The sequence below is a fragment of the Adelges cooleyi genome, unplaced genomic scaffold, assembly GCF_023614345.1.
Source record: "Adelges cooleyi isolate 19-005CV unplaced genomic scaffold, UGA_ACOO_1.1 ACOO_flye_CR_arks_rails_tigmint_CR_PRNA_30, whole genome shotgun sequence".
NCBI classification, from domain to species: Eukaryota; Metazoa; Arthropoda; class Insecta; order Hemiptera; family Adelgidae; genus Adelges; species Adelges cooleyi.
The window spans coordinates 18,226,570-18,252,783 of NW_026095971.1; the positions used below are offsets into that span (position 1 = coordinate 18,226,570).

At 34.9% G+C, this 26,214-nt stretch overlaps 1 protein-coding gene across 3 annotated transcripts; it reads right to left on the reverse strand.

Annotated features, from left to right (window-relative positions):
• Positions 1 to 2,255: 2,255 nt before the first annotated feature.
• LOC126838342 (cuticlin-1-like) lies at positions 2,256 to 24,133 on the reverse strand. Of its 3 annotated transcripts, none has more exons than XM_050572691.1 (6): positions 23,707 to 24,133; positions 10,700 to 10,775; positions 6,605 to 7,040; positions 5,738 to 5,860; positions 4,417 to 4,877; positions 2,256 to 4,314 (listed from the first exon to the last, which is right to left on the reverse strand). In XM_050572691.1, exons 2-6 carry the CDS (start codon positions 10,754 to 10,756, stop codon positions 3,718 to 3,720), a joined length of 1,674 nt encoding a protein of 557 aa, XP_050428648.1. In that variant the 5' UTR covers positions 10,757 to 10,775; positions 23,707 to 24,133; the 3' UTR covers positions 2,256 to 3,717. The 3 variants fall into 3 exon arrangements, with proteins under 3 accessions (XP_050428648.1, XP_050428647.1, XP_050428646.1); XM_050572690.1 differs by lacking the exon at positions 23,707 to 24,133 and adding an exon at positions 11,041 to 11,233 and having other exon boundaries at positions 2,262 to 4,317; XM_050572689.1 differs by having other exon boundaries at positions 2,263 to 4,317.
• Positions 24,134 to 26,214: the final 2,081 nt, after the last annotated feature.

Consider the following 26,214-nt stretch of genomic DNA (forward strand, 5'->3'; position numbering starts at 1 on the left):
TATTTCCAGGTTTGCGATTTGCAGCGCCCAGTCATGAAATTCTTTCCGAGACCGCCTACCGGCCAACAGTCGTGATCGGTCAAAATTGGTGGCACCATCAGCACCACCAGCTATTGATGATCGGTCGACTTCGGAACAATTGGGTTGTTTGGAGGGGGAAATTAGACCTTAGCGGCTACTCGACGCCCGTTGGGCGCAAACCCGGCATGGTATCTTGGCGAACAGGGTAGAGATAGTATTTTCAAATCTAACTCTTCAAAGTAGAGTTTTGTTAAACCTAATTATCAAAATGATGGTAGTCCCATGTACAAGTGTACAGCGAAACGGTTAATATTTAAGTTTCTGTGTTTCAAATTTAATTAATTGTGAGTCCTACAATTAATTTTTTTTTTACAAAATATTGATCCTGAAAAGATTCAATTATGATAAAAGCTAAGATAATCATATATGTAGGTTCTAGATCTTTTAAGTTAATAAATTCCTAAAATATGTATTGAAACATTTTAATTTTAGACGAATACTGTAAATTGTACCTTAAAAATATAATATATCACGTAAATAATTGAAAACAACTTTTGAATGTTAATCTTATATTATTGTAGCGAATGCAGGCAAAATGTTGCCCAGTTGGTGTCTGAAGACGGCGGTTGGTGATCACGAAGTGGTATTTGTATGTGCACTTTGGTGACTGATCACATGCGAGAGTTTTTACCGCATGTTGAGGCGAGTGCCCTATCTAGCCTGTGTGCGTGCAGCTGCATCCGCCACAGTGTTGTATGTGGGGTCCGTGGCCCGCCACACTATCTAAATAATGAATTAAAATTAGCAAAAGGAGCTTTAAATACATGCAATACATAGATGTTGCTTATCTTAAATCTTTATTATATTAAATATATGTTAAGTGTTTCACTTTGTCATTTGTAGAGCTTTTGTATACCGACTACAGTTACTTTAAATCGCAAAAATTGTGTATCACAAACTCCTATTATACTATTTTTGTTTTTTAAATAGCAAACAAAAACTGCATAGTTTGATAAAGTTGAAACCCCGATTTTATAATTTTAATGTTAACTAATGTGTATTATTAAATTTTCTTTTCCTGAACAATTTACGAATTTGGACTTGTATTTATTGGCTCTTACAATTACAATTACAATAATATTAATTATTAGATTGTAGCTGTATAATAATTCAGTACACATTAAAATAACAGAGGTCTTATATTAATTAATGGTGTAAGTGTAATGTTATAAACAATAATTTAAAATAATATAGTGATTTTACCTATTTTCTCACAAAATAATAGTAGGTTTAAATTATTTTTACTAGGGTCTAGGGCCGTATTTACATTTAGGCTATCAAGACTGCAGCGTATGGGTCCACTAAGAAAAACTGTTTATAATTTTTGATTATCATATAATGGTTGTTGACGGATCATTGCTCTCACAATGACATAACATACATGTCTTTGTTATTATGTTTTTTTAAAAATTGAAGACATGAAGAACTTGGCACCCATACAGCCAAAATCGTTAAAAAAAACCTAATAAATGGTCAAAATCAGGGTTTAAACCAAAAATTAAACTCTGAAAAAATGTTGTGTACCATTCAAAACTAGGATTATTACAGATTATATTCGGGTAACTTTTTTTTTTTCAATAATGAAGTTATGGTTGCTAGATTTGTTAAAAATGTTACGATGAATGGTACAATTTCTGATTTATAGATTTCTTACCTAAAGAAATCGTGGGTTCAAACAAATCATAATAATAAAAACATTGTGAAACTAATACCTTTTAATCTCCACACCGAAGCTAAACTTGAAGTATTATGGGTGTTTGATTTAATAGATGACGTATAAAAACCACGCAGATACCAAGATAAGTGCAAGAGAGACGGAGCTAGGTTAGGCGTGTATAATTATAATCTCATACATTTGCCCAAACTATCTCTGTGTCCAAATAGGTAATGTTTAATTCATTGTTATACACTGTTGCCGGTATGCACGGTCCATTATTAACAAGTCTATTGACCATTACTATACATAAAGTAGACTGTACTGTACCATACATAAGAACGACCTACTTGATAAAATATAATTTACCTACTTTTTTTTTTACCCTAGAACCAAAGTAATTTTTTTTTAGTTTTTATTGTATCTTTAGGGGACTAGTAATTAAACATTTTTGCTATTTATTTATTTACAAAGTAAAAATTATATTATATTGTAACACAACAGTTGTACCTATAATAAATATTAAATAACTATAATAATATGCTATAAAATGTTAGCCTATCTATGAGAGGTTCAGAATTGAAAATCCAAAATAATTTTTATAATCTATAAATAATTAGTACAAAAAATGTAGCGTGAAAAATAGTTAAAGCAATAAAGTTATTGAGTTTAATGATTTAATTTCAGAATACCAAATTTTAATAGTTCGGTACTTATACAGTAAGTTAACATGTAACAAATAGAATAATACAAATATTTTACTTAAATATATTGACGGTTACATTTTAATTTCGTCAACCTCTCGTAAGCAAAACAATTAAATATCATTTACTATGCACGATATTACACTATGCTAACGGTTTTACAATTTAATATCATATTTACAAAGTTATTAAGTAAAAACTTCAACAAATTGTGTTGTACATGCCAGTAATTTATAAGTAATAAATATTTGTTTTATATGTATATGTATATTAATATTTATATAACGATTATACTATTAGGTAAAAAAAAAAGATAGCCACAGGCCACGTGATGCCTTTACAATAGTTATGCCTACACAAAACGTCGTCTAATATAATACGTAAACTACTAGTTCAACATTTAATACAGACTAAAATGTTTGAACTAGGTAGTTAAAGTGCGTGATGAGCGTATTGCCGATACTTAAATTTTAATTAGGTATCTAAAGTATAATATGCATTAAGAATCACTGGCCAATTATCATATAAAATATGATATATATTATAATAATTATATATTATATAACGTAATATTAATTAATAAAATGATCTAGTTTGATTGTCATCGATAAGTATTTTAGTGATTAATTTATACATATTAAACACTAAAATATTTATAAAAAATATGTACAAAAATAAAATAGTATCTTTTAAAAAAAACCCTACTTTTCTATTATAAATAATTGTTTATAACATGTTCTTATACGCTACTTTTTACAAAATTAAACCTACAGGTAATCTGTATACATATATAAGTGTATACATATATATATATATATATATATAAATAAATTTATTAATAACGCATAACACAAATTAATGATAAATCATTTAAAGTACAAAATATTAATACCTGGGTACCTAAACTAAAGTTTAACCATAGGTAATCCGGTATACAGGTGTTATATAAAATAAAATATATATATATATTTATTGTCATTTTGAGCACCAATCTTTCGATCACGATTTAATTAATTAATTTAGAATGTTAAAAAAACAATAAATAACGATTAAATATTATTTATCTTTTTAACTACTAAATAAGATAGTTATTAATTTACAATTTTGAATACAGTCAATAATAAAATAATTTAATTGATAGTAGTAAATATCTATAAATAATTTTAGTCATGCGGCTAAATTCTATACTAGAATGAGGCTATCTATTTTTATTCGCAATATTTCAAAAAACAACCAGAAACGATAAAACTTCTAAAACGATAAGTCGGACACTATCGACTAACTGTTTCTTCTGGCTTGGGTAGTAGTAGTGGCTGTGTTGGTAGTGGATTTGGACGCTATTAGCTTGTTGAGCGCCATGATACCGGCCAATGAGCTGTGCAAGTATCCGCCACTATTGCTGCTGGCAGTCACGTGCGTTTGTTGCATGTGCTGCTGGACGGCCATGATTTTCTGCTTTTCGCGCCTCACCTGGTATTTGTACAGTTGAAATCCAGCCACGATCACTGACACGATAGCCGAGCCGGCGAACATAACGAATAGGGCGCCGAACCCGTGGACAGGCATGCATATGCCGTAAACCACGTCCTCTCGGATTCGACCCTGGAATATAGTCACGGCGTCTGTTTTGGTGTCCGGCGTGAACGCTAGGTCCGACTGCGAGATGACGTCGTACAGGCCGCTAACGCCCACGTCGGCCGTACCGACATCTGACACGTTGACGGACCGCCGGCGGCGACGGCGACGCCTCTGCGTGTCGGAACCCGCTTCCGTGTCGTTCGACACCATCGCATCGGTCGCCTGTTCAATGTTCGCTGACGGTTCGTCCAGGTTACGTGGTCCGTGCGGGAAACCATCACGGTTTATCGGCGGTTCCTGCTGTAAACGGGGAAAACAAAAAAAAGAACGATATAATATTATAGATGGTACTTACAGTAAATGGAGCAATTATAAAATATATCACTCAATGTTCTTTACCTTTTGGAACGTCGCCTGTGGTACCTGATCGCCGACGAACGGTCCCGTCTGGGCTTGGGCGCTGGGCTGATCGGTGTTCACCGGGGCAGCCTGGAGCTGTTCGGTGTACTCGTTGGATACCGTCTGCTGATCTTTCCTGTCCACCTGGCCATATAGTTGTTGCTGTTCCTGCTGCTGTAACAAATGTCCTGCCGAACGCTCATCCGTCTGACAGTGGTCCATGCATCCGTGTCTGCATATTTCCACTTTGCAGCGGATGTGTACGCTAAGCGCGTCCGGAAATTTGAACGCGTGGAAAAACGCGTAAGTGATAACCGACGCTCGTTCGTCCGAAGTGCGAGCTTTCAGAAACCCGCTGATCATCTTTGGTCGCAACACGCATCCCTGGTCGTCTGTCAGCTGTATGATGTGGCCTCCTCCGTCGCTAGCCGCACATGACTTGACGCGCATGTCGAATTCTCCTAAACAGAAACCACATAATCGCAATTAAATTAGACCGAAGGTCATTTAATTAATAGAAAACTATTAATTAGTATTTAAATCACTTTTGTTTATAAAAATAATAAGTTTTTAAATTTGAAAATCTTTAAGAAATAATATTTTTTTCATGTGTTTGGACAAAAAATATAACAGTACTGAACGCATTATATATAATAATATCAAATTAATAAAATTGATTAATTGTTTTATATTTTTCTCTGTACTCCTCAAATGTGTTCGTTAATCAACACATAAACTATAATAGACATTAGGAAATATATATTGATTTATGAGCGAGGACTTATTTTTTGGCCTATATTAGACCTTGGTAGTACTTTTGAATATTCCGTCGACTATTATGTCTGATAGTATCTATGTCGCTGTATAACTACTATACTATATAATATATTATAATAGTATAATATACTTTACTTGTAATAAAATATTTAGTGGATTACATCGTTAAATATTGTTCTGAATATGGTTAATTAGTGGGTTATTTTTTATTTGTCAGGAAGTACCTATTTTTATTTGTGTGCGTGAGTTTCTATGTAAATACTTAAGTTCTAATTAAAAATATTTTATGACGAGCGCCGTTTATTGTCTTCGTTAAAATTAATTAGAACTGAGATAGCTAGTTGCATTTTTTTTTGCGGACGAGAATTTCCGGCAATTAAACTTATTCATAATAATTTAAATGCAATATCATTTGTTGTTTAGTGCCGTCGCCACGTTAGATGAGAACCGGATAGTATTAATTATTATCACGAAAATCGGAGCGATAATTCTTAATAATTATGCCTATTATTAGTATGAAGTATTAGTTATTTTCTTTTTCTACCTCTGAAATCGTTGATGGCCACTACGAGGGTCAGGGTGGAGCCCAAAGGAACGATGCCGCTGACGGGAGGTGCCCACGGTCCCTTGCCGTGCTGTATTTCCATCCAACAGTCGACGTTGTCACCTGAAAACAAAATTGGCGATTAGATTAATTTGTACCAACGCAACGGTTCAGTTCGTATAGTCATTTCGAAACCTCTACAGTCAGTATTAACATATCATTTCGAAAAGGTCATAACCCAATTATTAAGTCAAGTGACTGGCGAATAACCAAAATTACTTGAATGATTTATTATAATATATTGATGACAGCTTAGAAAATTGTATTTATAATTTAGTTTAAAATTATTTGAGTCCCCGAAGTGAGTTTTCTCAGTTAGCCCAATATCCTTAATAAGAAATATAATTAAATGGATAATGATCGCAGAGCGGGATTGATACTTCTATCTTCGCAACGAAAAAGACAATCATACATACTTTGTTTAAAATATTCCGAAAATTAAATACTATCTAGAAGGCGTCTTTTAAATACTTATAAAGTGTAATACGTTACACTTAATTGAAATTATAGAATTTTCTAGTTTTTAATTAACAAAAATTAGATGTGGTTTAACGTATAAAACCGTAAAAAAGTAAATAGTAATCGCTGTATGATTACATTGTCACGATTAAACAGTCTAGAAATCTTTAGAAATTTATATATATTTATTTTTGTACCACAATTATTGTTTGATTAATTTTCATACATATTTGATTTTTCGAAATGACTGCGAACACAAATATTATTTACGGTGAAGAAATAGGTCGACAGCAAAAAAATAATTATTAAAAAGTTGGTAGCCACGTCTAAACAATAAATGGTGTTCACCTCTGAAATCTAATTGAATGACGTCCAGGTCGGCGATGACCATAGGCGGCTTGGAGGCGGTCTTTTCGTAGTCGTTGTACCACTCGCACCGAAGCCGCTTCGCCTCGTCCCATACCTCTAGCAGGTCTTTGTCGTACTGCACCACCACCGTGTTCTCGTAGAACTGACCGTTCAGATCGGGCTTGGTACCGCACCGGGCGTACGCTATGCGGAACGTGAAGAACGTTTTGCCAGTGGACGGCGGCACGTACACACACCGCGGGTCACCGTACTGACCTTTGGACGACACGATTCCCTCAAACGGCTGCGTAAACTGCAGGTGAACGTCCATGTGGTCTTTGCCGCACATCACCTCCAACGATTGGATCACCGGCATGCCTTCCGGCCGCTCTAGGGGCCAAATGTCGCCGGCGCCCACCGAACCGCTCGCCATAATCTGCAAGACAAGCAAACGATTCGTTACAACGATTCTAATAGTCGACTAATCGTAACAGCTGTAATATTTTGTAAGCGGTATATCGGTATATGTTTTATCTCCTTAAAAATGAAAAGAAAACTTTTAATTTGTAGTGCTTGAGCACTTTTAGAAGTTAGACGTTTAGACATTTCTACGGTGCTCTTATGAGGAGGTCTGAAGCTTTTCTAAAAATGTCAAAAGTAAAATTTATAATTTTGATTATATTTGTAATGATAATTGATGGAAGCAAGGGAGGAGATTAGAAGAAACCCCATTCCCTTCCATTGGTACTTGTAAGCGATAACTAAGTTTTATTAAAGGTCGTACGGACCAAACATGATTGAGACACTTTAGAAAACTTTTTGAATAAGTATATGTCTGCTCTCAAAAGTGGCAAATTCAATTTAGTTTTAACGGTTAATTTATCTAACCGTTTTGCAGTAAAAAACAAGAAGCTGTACCTATATATATATTATATAATGTTAAACGAATTCGTTAAGAGGTGTTTCGTTTGGCGTAAGTATAATATGGCCAGTATAGAGTATCTATGATGATTTATAGTTAGATTTTATGGGTAATACTTTAAAATAATTACAACCTGACACCGCTAAGCGCTACTTTTAGTACAAGAAGTTGAATATCCCATTACTCATAGGGCTTCTTGTAATTTTGACGTTAGACCGAGTTGGTTTTCGGGTCACGCGAGTGATCTCATCGCGATTCCGACACTGGAGTATAAATCTAAGTACGTGTTCGATTCGGTGTTCCTACAAAATGTGAATGATGAATAAAAGCGATATCGGACATGAGAGAACATAGTAGTATATACAGTAAACAAAATTGAGTTATTAAAATTTTATTAGTTTTTAATCCGACAAGAAAATCGAGTTCAGTGCAATAATAATTTTTATCGATGTGTCTTGGGTTTTGACCTTGAACGTCATCTATCGATTACTATGTAGTTTTAATCGTTTAAGCAAATGACACCCAACGCGCCGTTGCGATTTAATCAGTCAACCAGTTACACTAGTCGTATACAATTTTTTTTAAATTTATATAATATTGTTTGTCACGCATGTTAGATTATATCATTATAAATCTTACACTTCATTTAATGTATTTAAAAAAAATAGGACATAATTATACTTGTCGACGTGGTTTAAAGAAAAATTGGTTAAAATAAAATAAAAAAAACTCTTGGTAGAAATTACTATAAGTAAATTTTGATAATTTCTTTTAAAAGTGTTTAACCGAGAGTGTGTTGCTGGAATTTCTATCCAAATTGTTACGAAGAAGACTATACATATTATAGTGGTCGCTCAATATAGGGAGCATAATTTAAGAAAACCTGTTGTGCACGTTTCACTCAAAAGCAACGGTACACCAGTTTGGGTATACAGTAAAGCACGTGACTTTAACCGCCTGCTAGCGTAGGTATGACCTTACAAGAATCAACCCTATTGTTGAAAGCCAAACGCGATAATAAGCAATAACGAATTAACGGATGTATATTATAATATATTGGACATCGCTCGGGTTAATAAGTAGGTAAAGACAAGAATCTGAAGAAACTGTTGATTTTCATGACTCATATTTGAGATACACGGTAATAATAATATGTTATGTTTTTATATTTAATAAAAATTATATTTTAAAATTGTTAAATTGAGTATAGTTAAATAATTATACATGTATCATTTAAACAACAACATAGAATTTTACTAAATTAAGTTATACAACCAAATATTCAAGCGGCTAATTGTATGAAGAAGTACTGGTAAATTAGATATCTACTTACATGTTTGTAATTACACTTATTAGGCGTAGAGTATAATTACTTTAAATATATTTCATTAATAACCATTATTATGTTTTATCGGCGAATAACATTTGTACGGCCTAAATTACTGTGGACAATAATTATTATATTGCGAAAGTGCTGTTTTTACCTATTGGACGTTTTTACATTTTATTTGCACATAATTTCCATAAACGCCCATATTTCTGGTGTGTAGCTTTTTTACAGTTTACCGTTGACATAAATTAAATATACTTAACAGTTAAACGAATGTATCTAATATGCATACTGTATTTTAATTAATGATTTTGAGACACAGCGTCGAACAGACAAGATAGGTATTTAATGAAAATCGAAATTTATAAGAAAACATTGTGAAACAGTAACCATTTTGTTAGGCCGGAGGTGAATAGGCTCAATTAATTGTATTTATTTTTTATGCTTCCGCATACCAACATAAAAAATATCAATGAACGACGACGCCGACCCAGAAGAGCCCCGTCAGTCGGTCATTACTTTATTTTTCTGTTAGTACATAATTATTATGTATAAAAAAAATAATCGTGTAGCTCAGGACTTCCTTGCTAAAACCAGAAATATAAAAATGTAAATGCCCGCGCACTATAATATGTATTTATGTAAAACGGTCGCGCGTCCTGTTATGTTTAAACAATATTACATTAAACCATTTTGGTGGAACACATACCAGTTTTTTTCTTATTATACTCAACAAAAAGTCACCGCCAGCGTCTTTGACCGGCCGTGGCATTTCGACTACCTTACGCGTGAATAGCTGTTTTAAGCAGCTTTGTGCGAGACTGCACGTGACTAATATATGGATTATAATGAGTATTTTTTGGCGACACAGAGGATTGACCGCGGACGTGGCTGAGGTGCTTTCACGTTAATAATCTTTTTTAAATAAACTTGCAGTGATCAGGTAAAATAATAAACCAAAATAGCGTTTTTATTGTTACTATTATTATGTATTGTAGAACAAGCCAACACTCGTTAAATATTTGTAAAACCACAACAAGAATAAAAAAAAATAGAGAACACTTTACATAAATCTTAAAAAAATGTTTGTTTTATTAGCTGACGAGAGCTTAAACAATATATTTAATATTTTGATCTCTATTTTTTGAGAAAATTAGATGAAGCTATAGCCCCAATTTAGATATCTAGATTCAACCTAGTTTTCAGATCTTAAGTCCCAAAAATTCAAAATAAAGAAAAAGTTTCCATCTCTTTTGGGGGATAGAGTATTTAATACATTTTCGGTTTGTCACCTATTTGGAAAGACAGTAATCAGCCCTAATCGCATCCAACCTAATACTAAAATTACAATTTTAAACACATTTTTGCATACCAATGCTTTTCCATATTTTGTATTTCTACCACTTAAACATTCGCATCAGAGTGTTTGTTTGAAAATGATTTTATCGCACTTACAACGCAGTTTTTTTAGCAATTTTTGTTCAAAATATATATCAGATGTTTTTTTCAAAAAAAAAATGAGTAGCTTTAGAGCAACAGCGCATTTATACTATATTCAATATCAATACAAAGTTATGAAATTTTAGTTAAAACTGATCATCGAATTTCATCATTTGTTTAATTCATATCGCCTGTCAAAATTTAGTTAAAGTCTTGATGTTTATTTTGTGTAATGATGAAAACTGCTAGATTTCTCAAGAGTAGAGAAGTGAGAGATATGGTTTACTGGCTAGACAAAATTAGCGTGGTGCCCTTTTTTAGGCCGTTATGTTAATAAAGGCTATTTGTAAAATATGTTATAATAATCGTTGTGCTCGTGTAGAACACCATTATGTATACTCACGGAAATCGTTAGGATCCACAGGCACGCCTCGATTCTGGCGGTCGTTGTCTTGCCCATATCGCGTCAAGTGAGATCTCTGCGAAAAAAAAATATGAAAAATGAAAAACCATTAGTGCACGCACATCCCATACAATATATTTCGTGTAAGCATAATGTATACACATATTGTACATAATATATAGAGGTATGTACATATATATTAATAATTGTTATACACATTAGCAATAATAACGGCGATTGCGAGAGTATTGTTTAGCGAGCAGACCGACATTGGTCGCGCTTGTTAAAAACCAATAATCGTAAAAGCGTGCGCGAGCCGGCGATCCTTCTACATTACCTACCGCGACACAGAGAGCCGATGAGACTTCCTCATGTAGGTATATTACAGAGTTTCTTATACCGCGGCCGGAGACTTTAACGGCTGACGACGTTAGTGCCAAGTTAGACCCGTTTTTTTTAGCTTAGGTATAGCCGGGTATGCCGTTGACCGTGTGTGAGTGTGTGTATACTCAATACTGTATATTGTATACAGCTGCTAGCAGACGGTATAGGTCAGGCGGGAGGCCAGCGTTCACACGACACTGACACCTGCGGATCGACAGACAGAATGATCGGAGCGGAGAATATAATATAATATAGGAGAGGGCGTAGGGGAAGTCGGCGGTGGTTACACGGCAATGACAGCCGCGATACGTGCCATCAGTACGTAATTAAGCCCGTCCGGTCGACGGTGTTCCGGGAATCCGCTTCTTGTGCTTGCGGTATATGCTTTATTTGTTAATGCGGTGATAATAATATACCCCGCGTGTGTGTCTGGACGGTTTTGGTCGTCAAAGCGTCGAGTTGCCTCCGGAAAGCACTGCCTGCGGTATTACCGATTCAGGTATAAACGTTAGGTTTACTTAAAAATCGACATCTAGATATTATCGTGTGATTTGTTTCGAAATATTCATCAGACAAGTCTAGCGGTGCAAGCGCAGACAGAACAAGTTCAATAATTCATTATGAGTTAGCAGCACTAACAAGTTGGCTGCATGATAAATCCAAACGCGTTAAAGATATGTGTCCTCGACGTTAATATACCGTTGATTATAAAATACACTAAATATTATTTATGATTATTTAATGCCGATACTAATCAAAAGCATAGCAAGCTACGAATATTGTCTTGATAAATTTTAAAGTTTGATCGTATTAAACTAAATAGCTTTTCTAGTTAAAACCAATGATTTTTTTGTAAAAGAAAATTAAAAGTAATAGGTTGAATGAAATCTGTCTTTATTGATTCGTTTTTTTTTTATAACAAAGCAGAAGTTGACAGTCAATTCAGACACTTTGTAACCAATTCGGTCGTGGCCTAATGCAGCACGTTATAGTCAGTCATGTAAGCCTTCTGTTATTAATATCATAAAGCAATTTTTTTTTTTAGTAATATGATGCTATTCACCTCATAGCACCCAAAAAACTTAGGCCACAAATCCAATTTTTCAATAAAAAGCCAATTATGATTTTTCAAATCCCAATTCCAAAGAAATGAAGTTCTGGCATTTCGTGGATCAATTATTTTTAGTGTTTGGTCAGTTTGGTTTTGAAATATTTAATGTAAATTTTATTTTTTGTGGGTGTAGTTTTACTAGCGATATACGCCTTATATATTATTGTAACTTAAATTATAGTCGAAGGATTCACAAATACTCTCATGATTCGAGCTTGTATCCAATAGTAAGTCCAAACTATCTGGACTTGGATCATATTTCATTGTGGCCAAGACAACTTTGATCATTATGTTTTTATCAAACATAAAGCACAGTAGTAATAACAGGCGTGGTAAAAAATTAAATAAAAAACAACGATAATCTTAATTTAATAAAAGTGGAATTCTACTTTTCAGGTTAGAATTATTACTTGAAGAAAGCCATTAATGTAAAAAAATAAGAACCCACAATCACCTAAATTATTCCTACCTAACAAAACATACAGGGATATCACTATCATTAAAAAAAAAAATTATACCGAACTTCTACTAAACTATTGATTAAGTACTATTTGCTTACTATATATTATTTGTGTTGTAAGTAATGGCAGATCAATTTTCAATAGTGTCAGCATATTTTATCTATTCGCACTATTGTTATATGTATATTAAATTGAAATATCTTCTACAATTTTTTTACTAAAATTTAATATAAATTATAATGTTTTTTAATTACCAACCGAGGGCCAAGATGAACCGGACGGTGAACAATATATAAAAGAAGACTATTATATATAATAATATATAAAGCTTCACCTAGTCCATTTCAAGTACTTAATAAGGAAGTCAATCTTAAAGAGGACTTTATAACTGTAATTTACTAGTAAATGTCTGATGGTCATGCAAAAAAATAAATTCATAGAAAGCGTTTTATTTACTTCTTCCGTGATGTTTTTAGAGAAAAAAAACCAAACAAAATGATAACCGTTGTGAGCAAATTGCACATTTTATATTTTAAAGCAAAAAGTTATGCCGGTTTTTTTTTCAAGTAAAACAATGTATTTTCTTAACATCAAATATTAAGCCTATTGCCTAATAATGATATTTGAATAAAACAGATTATCTCTATTATTTATCGATTTAATAAGTGTTTAAGCTCAAAATTCACCAGGAACCAAAAGAAAACGGATTGGACGTGGCTAAATATAGATCAGAAAAATGGATGGATTGGAAGAAAAATAACTACCTAACTCTGAGTATGACGCCTTCTTATAATCACGGTTCACATTAAGGACAACGCATTAATGACCTCCATGGTGTTGCAATATTTTGTTGCTTGTTTGTTTCCTCGTTTCGATCGATTAGCCGAAATCCATTTTACGAATGTTTCCATTAGTTTTGGTCGGGCTAGTAGTTTTTTTTTTTTTTATCTGTTAGACTGAGTGCTAAGAATTATATTTCTTCTACGTCTTACGGTCTATGTGTTTTTTTTTGTACCCGTCTTGTTGTTAAAAAAAATACCAAATCACTTACATTACCATGAGCTGGTGCGCAACTGGCAATACTATATTATCGCCACCATCACGTGTATAATACGTTATTATTATAAACTAATTTCTCATGCGCGGACGACGACGCTTAGTAATGGCAAAATATCATGTTTTATTAATGGTTTAAAGAGGCCCAGCGTCCGTTAAAAAAGCGTCAACCAGCGCACATGTGTCCGGAACCCGCGACAGCCGACACACTTAGCCTGAACATTTCTTATACATAATAATAATATATACTTAAGTATAATATTAGTATACATACGGAACGCGTGTCAGAGGCCGAGTGGCGCACAGTTATTGCATTAAACGGTCAGCGGCAGATAACAATACTACGTTTAACGTTACCATCCATGACGGGTCACGCCGAATACTAAAAAAAGATTTATCATCAACAGTGGTACATGATCGAGAATGATAATATATTATTTGGACAGATGTGTCTTTATTGTTCTTAAAGTCGAGACGGTCAACCCTGTCGCGGTTAGGTTTAGTTTACGAATAGAAATCGTTATCAAAATAGTGTGAAAAAAATTAAAAGCCACTACTAAGCAATAACTATAATTATAATACCATAATGAGAAATAATTGTGTTACTAAATTGGCGAATTAAATATTTAAAAAGAAGTACGAAATATAACATTAAAATATAATAAAGTTATGAAGCTAACAACATTTTTATCATTATTATTTATTTATCTATTACTAATAAACGTGACAAGCCCAAGATAACAACTATAATATTATTGAAAGATTTGTATCTATGCAAATAACAAACGAATATTATTAGTAAATAAATAAAGTGGTATAGTTAATATGTGATTTTTTTTTTTAATTACTTGGGATTTTGATTCGGTAAAGTGGTATCGAACAATTTAATCTATGTATCATCAACATATATATATATATATATATATATTATATTGTATCTAGTTAAAGTGAAAAGACAATTTTTATGGTGTATACCTATTATTTATTAAAATATTTTTGTTCATTATTACTACTTTGTAGACATTTATTTTTATTATCATAACTGATTATAAAAATATGTAAATAATACATTAAAAAGTGCTTGCACTCGTAATTATTTAAAAATGTTCAGGAGACCAGATTTAAATTGAATTAAGATTATAATTATTTCTGTTTTTTTTATTGAAACTCAACAAATACTTTAAAAAAAATGTGTTAACATAATAAGGAAACCTCCATTTCGGTATTAAGACACGTCCAAAAATAATTAAATACACTACCTAAAGAAGTTTTTTATCGGGATAAACAAAAATTATATTTAAAATTGAAATAGATGTAAGTCAAAAGAATTGTTAATATGTATACATATATGAGATATTAATAGAAAATCTATGTTGTGTATTCTGTGCTCACTTCGTAGGCTCTACAAATAATAATAATTAATTCCTAAGTTCATTATTTTTACTTTGGAAAATGAAAAAAAAATGTTTAAGACTAGTATGTTTTATTTTTATCAATTTGATAACAAGCCATTGAAATAAGATATGTATTATCCAGAGCACTTGTTATAATAATGTCTTGTTATATAGACAAAAAAAAAATCATAATTTAGTAGCAAACAAATATTATTAAGATTTATAGAATAACATAAAAGAACAAGTTAGTATAAGTGTTACATACAAGCAAACAATATTTTTGTACATAATTTATGCAAATTATCTTTTTGCATCAGTTCAACACTAGGCCAGAACAAATGTATCACCGGCAAGCTTTTATGATCTATTTTTATAAATACTGTAATCGGATATAACTCGATTGAGAAGAGTCAGAAATTATACTCATACAGTTTATACAGAATTTTCAAGATGATTAACTTATTGAAATTTATTCTCTAGGAGAGGTACTGGGGAATAACTGAAAATGTTGATATTCGGTTTATTTTGAGATCGCAATAACGGTTTGAAATATATTTTTGTAGTTCAAAAATATTGTTACTAGTATAAAGTTAATAATTATTGTCACTGTTTTATAAAAGTTCAAATTTATCTTTCGTGCCTAACTGGTTTTTCGACAATAATGATTGGACAAGGATTGAGCAAATAATTTTTGGGTTATGACATAAAACAACAATCATTACTAAAAAACACATTACATAAAATGTTTTCCTTCGTTTTACGCTTATACACTTAAATATTTTAAATTTCTATGATTAATTTATACAATTTTAAGTTATATCCATGTATCATAATATTATAATATTATTATGGATTTTAATGTTAAAATACCCTCTCCGCTGAAGTGTTCAAGCTAAAATTTGTTAAAAACAAAAATCATTATACAGTTTGAAGTTTCTCATGAGAAAAAAAAAAGACTGTTATTGATTATTAGGTATTAATATTTATTACTGGATAAGTATATACTAAGTTCTTGGCGGCACCCATTGAACCTAACGCGGCTCGCCCTGTGAAATGAGCACTGCCTAGAGCTTAGTAATTCGTATTCTGAGTAGAGTACAATTTATAATATAATTTAAGGTTGCCGGCCATTATACGATTTAACACATTTATCAGCAATGAACACTAACGCGATAACAAAGGTGAATATTAACTTTTTCTAAACTAGTCCCAGATAACTAAAACTTTATTTTATAAGTATTTTAATAGAATTGGTTAATACATGTTCCTGTTTTAGATAAACTGAAACCATTTAAGATATTTGTTCAATACACAGCTATACAAATAAAAAATTGTTTTCAATTTGCATGTAGACTTTATTATATCAATTATTATTTACTGTCCAAAAAACAGTTAGGTAAACGCGTTCAACGATCATATTACTGGTCTTGATACAGGTGTATTTGAAAATTATAACGGAATTAGCAACGACAAAGGTTAATGTAAGCTCTTTTATCTCGTTCTTCCCAATTAAGGAAATTAAACTTGTTCGTGGCTATAAATGTAATATTTACTCGACTATATCATACAAATATTATTATTATTACGGGATATGCCATAATGGCGTTCGAATCAGAATCTGCAATAATACATTTAAATTGTGTATACCTACAGGTGTTCAAACAAACCGATTTCAGCTTACAAGAAGCCAAGTATTAATTTGCGACGCCCCGCCGTTGGAGAATTATTAGAGAATCGATGACTATAATATAGAAGAACAAGACATATGCTGCAATACTAGTAGGTACAAAATAAAAACTGCGAGTACGGCCGGAAGCGACTATCGTTATCGTGCCGTGCTCGGGAAAAGCTATATTATCGTTATTAGCCATCGGCGGTTTTTTTTTATGAAATAGTAATTATTATTGTTACATTCGACCACAGTCGCCAGAGTATATTGTATGTATACTGTACAACTAACAACTTACAAAGTAAGTAATACTCGACGCAGATCAGAATATTCCATATATACAAGACCCAAGCATAGTATTTATATTGTTTATAAAACGCTTTCCGACATAATGTAGTGTGTGCGATTTGTAGAGCATGCATAAACGCAAGCTTATTCCACATTTTTTTTTGTTGGTATATTATTAGCTATGGATAGTAACTCGATTTTCTAGGTCACCGCCCGCGTTTGCTTTATACTCCCGTAGGTAATAACCATATACTTAGAGGTCTTATTGCAATCGTAATTTAATCGTTTTTAATTAGCCCTAAAAAAACAGCAAGAATTTCAAACATACACAGTGTACCGCACGGTGTGTCAGAAGTGAACGATGACTGGTATATACCTACATAAATAAATCTCACTATACACCCCATCGATCGTCTAAACAACAAAAAATCAACTAATCATTTTATAGTAATAATATATAGTATGCAATTGATGGTGTGTCTTTACATTGAACCTTAATTTTTCATCAGAGTCAATAATTATTAATTATAATAACATACGTGCGTTGGCTTTCCGCATAATAATAGTAGTCGTTGTTTTACGATGACCCGAGTTATTTGATCTTAGTAGTAGTGGTCTAAGGTATCGACGGCCGATCATGTGATTTATCACGCCCAAAAAAAATGTAATAAACACCGATGTGTTATATTTGTTGTAGCGGAGGCGTTTCGCTTGTAAAAACGTTAACCGATCCTTAACGATCACGACCATGAACCCTTTTACTGAGATTTCGCACTCGATACAAACATGGTCTAGCCTATATTTTTCGCACGGATTTTGAAATGGCCAAAGTAGCTTGTTGACAAAAATCTAACGTAGTCGTATGTAAAACTACATTAGCTGTACATTTTAAATATAATATGTATAAAAATATAAAAACAGCTATGTGCAAATGTGTAAACGGTAAACGTCATTTCAGGGAAAGGAGATGACAGACGTGTGCCCAACCTATGTTTCTCGATTAATCATTTGACCGAAATTTTTGGAGCCGACTGTAGTTGCATTGGTAGAATCATGACACGTTATTTTTTACATTTATCATACGACCATCAACGTCGGTCATTATTTTTTTTTATTCCAACTACTATAAAATTGAAATTATGCCGCTGTAAAAATGTCAAATCTCATTGACTGAATAGTAGTAGTGAGACGGGATTTTCTTGAACGACCCAGAGACCAGTCATAGGTTTTTAATTAAAAATAATGGTTTTGATATTTTTAGAACCTAAATACGGGCGAGGTCAGGTTCGGAAAAAACTCACGAAACTCTAATACATTTACAATAAGTCAGGTACTCAAAATACATAAAAACTGAAAAAAATATTAATATCAGGCTTTAGGAGTCAAAAAGCCAATAGAGGAGGGTCGGGGAGGTCACGGGTCTACAGAAAATATTAAAACTGAAAGTGACAAAATCCCTTTCAAATAAACGCTTCGACTCGATTCTATAGATGCAAAAATGTATTTTAGTATTAGGGTGGATACGGTTAAGGTTGATCGTCTATCTATAAGAATTCGTTGCCCTCGTTATCAAAAGGAAAATCAACATAGTAATAATAATATTTTACGGCGTTAGACCTAAAGAGACCTCTTAATTGTTGATTCACTGACAAAGCAACATAGTAATTTACTACGATCAAAGTGTAATTTCCCTTTTTTTTTTGGGAGTTTACTAGAAAAGTTTGACTACAGATTTTTGAGACAATTATATTCAATATTGTAGTCCTACACTACAACTAATTTCGGTCTAATTTTCAGAATTTAAGCCCTATAAAAGCGAAATAAAAAAGTTTCCACGAGGGTGTATAATATTTTTTTGGATGTCAACGTTTATCGATAGTACTATGTCTGTAACAATTTCAAAATAATTCTACCTTTTTTTTATGTTATAGCACACCGTTTAGTTAAGTTGAAAAATAAATTTTTTTTTGTATGTTTTCTGTTTTTAAGGGGAATGGATCATAGATTCCTTTCCTTGTGGTTTATTTTCCTATTGTAAATATCTAAGGTTATAACTATTCCAATTTATACGATTCGGACGTTCAGTTACGTTGTTGTAAGCTGTTGATTCCATTTAATTTTCCCGAGTCTCCGGAACCTCGGCGGCCGTCAAATCAACTTTAAAAGCGGTACAATGTGTTGTTTGTATTATTATAATAATAGTATTATTATCGCACGACACCGTTATCGTAGGTACCTAGTAATATTATTGCTATCACGAATTCTTCGGAGTTGGCGTGATCCGACTAAGGTATGGACCGTAGACGCTGTCAACAGACTCGGCTAGAAGTCGGACTACCCGTAGGTCGGTAAGTTATACATAGGTATATAATAATAATAAATATACGAATAGGTATCCGAAGAGTAAGTACGCGTCTAGCTCCGCAGACGACGTCCACTAGATGTAGACAATATACATGGGTAATAAAAAAAAGAAGTAGAGGAGTAGAGAGAAAAAAAAGAGTAGAACTGGTTTCCGTTTCGAGACTGCCGTATATTATATTATTATATACCAACGCCGGATAAATGATTGAACAGGCTAGAGGTTCTCGGAAAAACGACGGCGTGCGTGGAAGAAACGAGTTACTCTTCACAAGGCGTGTCGCCATAATGCTGTATGTGCATCAATGAATGGTATTTATCTAATGTATAAAAAATAAATAAATAAATAAAGGGAAAAAGAAAAAAGACTAGAGAAAATAGGTAGGTAGGTATAATATGGACGTTAGCTGCACGTACGGAACTTTTTTAAGGTATATACCGAACGGGTTATTATTTTTTTTTATATTATATTAGTCGACGACAAACGTTTTCATTTCGTTGTTATTAATCGGATTACCGCGGCGACAACGTATCAATGGAGTGTGTACATTGAACACCGTACGGTATCGACCTACTTACCGGCGGGTGGTATCTCATCGGTCGTGAATCGACGTCTGTATACATATTATTATCATTTGTATAAACCTACATCGGCTGATATATATCTATATTTAGGTATATATTGATAATTTAGATACGACAGTCGATATTATTATGCGTAGTGTGTACTATAGGCGAATATTCTTGTATTGTTCGCGGGGAGTTCTCCTTCATCACTGTGTGTTACATTCGTCTTCGGCCTGATTTTAATAATTATTTTCTTTTTGCGTTTCTCACTCGTGTGTCTGTATATATATATATATATATATATATATATATATATATATATATATATACATATATGTTATTGTATTATACATTTAATACTTTAACATTGCCGTCACGCCGCGACAACGCGTTAGCGTTAATATTATACACATACATCCGCGCGTTAAGGCGAAAAATCGTGCGATACCGCGTCTCCTTCGACTTGTAGAATATATTTTATTTATATTATACAGCAACACGTACAAACAATGTTATAGGTTCCTAGATTCGAGTGTCTATGGTGGGAAAAACGGTCTCTCCTTGCCCTAGTCCCCGGTGACAATGGCCGGTCGGCTCGAATTTTATATAAGCCGACTTGTGTAAGTTTCCTAGTCGACGTGTGCCAATAATAACGTCACGTGTTTGTGTACACACTATCGAAATGCATTTTGGAAAGCCATCGAGTTGCTGGTCGAATTCCGCGCATTCCCTGAAACGATATTTATCTGCGACCGGACCTGTTATGAATATCAAATGACCGACCGGCGCTCAGCCTAAAGTGTTTGGGTCTCTGGCGGTGGCGTGCGCGTGCTGCCATTATTATTATTATGTGTAATCGACTATTTATGCTATTATAATATGGATTACTCGGATTATACTGTCGACCGACCATCCGACTATGCTGCGTGCCGCCCATCCGGAGATGCGGGGGACACGTTGTGAGGTGTGTACGCGCGGTGCGAGGAGGAGAAGACGAGGCCCCGGGGCTGCCATTATCAAACCTGTCCGATGTCCTAACCGGATTAAACGGGAGACAACCACATTTTTTTCGACCGAAATCTGAAAATACCTTGGCTGCGTTTTGTACTCGAACCTTTTAATTAAAAAATTATACACGGACGGTGCACGTATACACGTTTTTCCCTTAAATTATTTCTCGGTTAGGCTCACGTCCGTGATAACTTACCGGCCGGGTAAAGCGCGCGACGGTCCGGCCAATCAGATTTCGTCAGCTCGTCTTTCACGGCACATCAATTTTTTTTATAAATAAAAGTGTCGACGTGGGAGTATAAAAATAAAAATGTTTTTTTTCTCGAATCGACCCTAGGCCAACGTGGTGTGCCTGTGACCCGGGACAGCCGTACATCGTACTTGTTTATGCTCTGAAAACAACTGGCACGCGCATAATATTAATAATGATAACAACGATATGGTTAATGAATGTAATGATAATATTTTCGGTGCGCGCGTTACGGGCTTGCGCGGCGTCGGGTACGCTTTGCGCGCGGGGCGTAGGCAAGTGTGTGTCTGCGTGCACGCGCCTATGACTAATATGCCATTTGGGAAACGAATCCGGTATATAGCGAATTTCCGCAGGTCTCTGGGCCCGCAGACGGACACACACAGCTCGTATGTATCCGCGTTATTATTATTAATTTTTTATTTTTTATTCCTCTTCTACTTATTATTTTTTTTTCCATCAGCGCGCACCTATGCGCCTCGAGCGGCGGACCCGGACGGTTGATTTAGGTCAGGCGGCACACAACCGCGAAGACGGATCGGCCGCGGTGGGAGAATTATTGGCCTACGAAAGCGTGGTGTCGGGGGGGCTTGCGAGTCCATATGATGGGCGATCACCGCAGCAGCAGCGCGCGCGAGCGGGAGCATCTTATAGCCTTGACCCAACGGCATTCTACACAACCCGTAATCCGGGCGCGGGCCGGAAGAGAGGTGACCACAGACGGGGCATCGACTCTATGCGCACACACATACACATACTCACACACAATCACAATGCCGACATAATACTATATGTGTATATAGCTATTAAAACACACACACACACATTCACAGAATTTTCCCACGACGCACCCTTCGCGCGCGAAGAGACAACGGCACGTCCCGCGGCGGCGGTAATGGTCGGTGGGAGAAATTAAGTTTGGCAAACTGTTTGGAAACTCGTTTTTTAGAATCCGCACACGACGCCGTGACGACTTATTACATATTATCGGCGATCCAAGGGTATTATTATGCTTTGCACAGTATCTGTATAGTGGATTATATTGGTAGGTCCCATTATTGCGTGCGCCCGACGATCGATCATCGATCAACTGGATGAAAAACGATCTAAATAATATACTACACGGTCGGTAGTCGCGCCCCGCAGGAAGACGGCCGTGATGATTATTGTGATCCCGTGGGACATCCCATCGACCCAACAAAACCGCAGAATAAGCAAAAACAAATAAGCTAAACATTTTTGGCATTTTTTTTTATTTAACTTCTACGATGGTACCGTAGAATAACGGACAGCAGTCGGTTTACCGGTCCTAATCAGACTCTGTGCGGAAATGCCACGATTTTCCGTTAACGCTTTACGATCGATTGTCATTCGTTAATATATAAACACGTATATCGCTAGATTACGAACTTTTGCTTAACTTGTGCATTCACTTGCCCCGGTTACGGAAAATATTATAACTTTCAATTAAGCACGGTAATACTTCTTTTTCCAAGTCTGGCCAATAACTATATTATCCTGCGCCGTATCGTCTAGCGAGCATCCGTAATTTGTACCTGTAAGTTTACTGTCAAGTGTACGATTTCGAGGACGCGGAAGGGACAAGAGGGCCATTAGACAAAAGCAATGCGCCGTAAACGGTTAAGATGTATAGGAAGACCGACGATCGAGCGTTTATGTTCAATGAAACCGTCCGTCGCAGTCAATTAACCGGCCGGCAAAGCGTAAATCACATAGATCATAAAACCCGTGCCATAACTCTTCCGCACCGCGGTTCCGTGTGTTCTGCCGATAATGAAAATATATATATATTATCCATTATCCGTGTTATTCGGACAACGTCGGCACACGGAGAGAGGTATATGGCCGTGCATTAATACAGCTATAGACATATATGTATATATGTATATGATACGTACCGAGACGTGTAACGGAATGCGCGTAGTCGTCGCCGGCCGCAGCACACGGTAAAAGTAACACGCCAATTAACCGCGTGTGTGCGTGTGCCTATTAGTAACCAATAATAATAATAATAATAATGATAATGATACTTAATAATATTAGTATTTAATAGTAACAGTATTTAATTTTATGATATTTTATTCGAACGAGCGCGTCTCTCGAACCAAAGAGTTTGCGTCTTGTTTCGTACAGACCGTGTAAATATTATTTATTTAAATATACACCCCAAAGTAGTGTTGCACAATTTGAAACTAGACTAATAATTTAACAATAACGATACAGCAAATGTTTGTTGCGTTGATTTAATTGCGGCTGATGATTTACATGCAAAACTACTGGTGTTATTCCGCACGCGTGTTTCAGTAGTGAAAAGTCACTTGAAAATCGTTACGTCTTAGTACATAATAAGTGTATACAAAAAAAAAGGGGTTGAAGCAGCAAAAACGACGGTCGCAAACATTATGTATTTCTATTTTTTTTAAATATAACTCACCGGTACTGGCTGAGTTGGTAGCTGCTTATTTTGTTTCTTTGCCCTAATTTATAGCGTTCGAGTGGGCCAAATAAAGTGTAAGCAATCGAGTGCCGGTTACTCAGGTACTCGGGGGTAACGCGGTAACGTGCATCGTGTCGTCGACAATAAGTTCTCGAACGGCCGTCACCGGTTGCACATGACACGCGCGTAAAACAATAACAGCTATGGTGATCGAATAGAAACCGATTTATTTCGTCGATTTACTTTGACGAATGTGCATTGATCGGGAAAAATAAAACAAAACCGGAAACCGATCGGATGTTTTTTTGAACGCGACGAACTACACTGTGCGCTTGTGCGGCGCGTACTTACGCGTAGACCCGTGGATACACACTACGCATACGGACGGCGGCGAACTACCGGCGGGACGACGCGGCGGCCGGTTCTTCGGCGCACGGAAACTGTGGCCGCCGGGAGACCGCGACCGCGACCACGGACGGGGGAACCGGTCCTCGTGCGCGCAAAACCCGCTACTACCGAGCGGCCAACGTACACGGCGGCAGTTCACGGGAACACGACATAGCGGCACCTTTGATAATAGCATGTTTGCGTGAGGCCGGCGGGACTATTCCGTCGTTTTTTTTTGTTGTTGCCCACGGTTCTTATCTTGTCTTCCCTTGTCCCCGAGGCAGTTTGCAAAAACTTATCATACCAATAAAGCAATTTATACCTTCTTGACTTTGCACCGAAGCTGAAAACTAGCAAAACTCCTAAAGAGCGCGCTGACAGAGGTATAATGTACAAGTTTTTTATTTCCAATGATGGCGATATTCAAAAATCAGAATTTATATAAGTTTAAAGTTTTTGTATTTTATTTTTTTTCAGTCAGAAGCCAGGGAGGAGTAACTTTTTAAAATGCAAATGTTAATATAAATTATATATATATATATATATATATATATATATTGAATATTATATAATATGCATTTTATGTTTAGTATTGCGGTTTCATTTAGATCAACTATATTTAGAACTCGACCTTTCCATAAAAAAACATGTACATAATATTTCTTAATCTTCCATCTAGATCTCGCCGCCCTACTATTCTCCCGTCGGCATAGTTGTTTATACGACGAACTTATGCGCAATATGTTTTACATAGTCATATCCGCCCAAAAACAACAAAATATGAAATATTTGTTGCCAACATAATATTATAATCAAAGGGTTAAATACTAAACAGTGGCGTGCACGCAGGAATTTTGCATGAGGGGATAATATAATGAAGTATTAAAGTGAGCCGTAGGAGCTTTGGCCCTAAATTACTATAGACTATGTTTTACATAATATGAGTACCTATTACGTTTTATTAAATAAAAAATTAATTTCACTTTTCATCGAATAAAAGCTTAACAATTAAATTTTGTCGTTGCCAGTTGTAAATAGTTTATTTACGCAAGTCCAATATGACGTGCAAAAATTACATCTTTACGTTTTTTTTATTTATTAATCTAAGATTATTTGTCTAGTTCCAAAACGGTTAAACTTTATTTTTACAAAAACTAAACTTAATTGGTTTCCAATTTATGAGATTTTAAAAATTGCACCTGTACAAGAGGGTCCATAGTTGTTTTTAAGGTTAACGTGCGCAAAGTGGATGTAGCCAGTTTTACACCCAAAAATGTATACAATTAAAATAACTTATACATTTTTACCTCTTTTGCCGCGGTTTTTACACCGAGAGTGTCAATTGGAAGGAGAGATTATAGAGAGTATCATAGTGTCATTATGATAAGTGAAAACAAATTTCCTCTTTTGTTCCGTTTGTCAGTGTAAACGATGCGCTCGTTTCCCATTCGTAGAACACATACTGGTCCCTAGGGGTTTCACCGTAGCAGTAGATGTTAAAGCTAAACGGTCGGGGGTTGTTGAATATTTTTAAGCGTCAGTACCTAAGACCTGTTGAAACGTCTCAAGTAGCCAAGACGGTGTTGGTATGAAATGCTTACGATATTTCACACGGGTTGGCCGCAAAGTGACGGCGCTTGTGCGTTGTTGTATACAGCGTGTCCTATACAACAACCAATAATAATTTGACTATTGTGCGCTAGGAAAGCGTTTCTTGTACATTGTTATTATATTAAATGATACACCTTTCAAAAATTTCGCCTCCGATATTGGTATGCCGTGTTTGCCGCCGTCAGTCTGACGCTCTCGGTTTTTCTTATTTCTCGCCCGGCTCTATATCGGTTCACCCAAATTGTTTCTTGCGGATTCCTCTCTCTAAGTGTGTTATTGATCGTCTGCCGATTATTATAGGCTAGCAGCCAAAAACGCATTGCGGTCTTAAGTCGGATTCATGAGCTGACACCGCGCTTTGGCTGGAAACGATCAATGAAATCACGCAAAAACGTTTCTATACGGTCTTCTACTACAGCATATCATTATAATATATATGATTATTATTTATTTAACATACGCGTGTACTGCTTACCACTATAGTTTAGGAAATTAGATACCTATAGA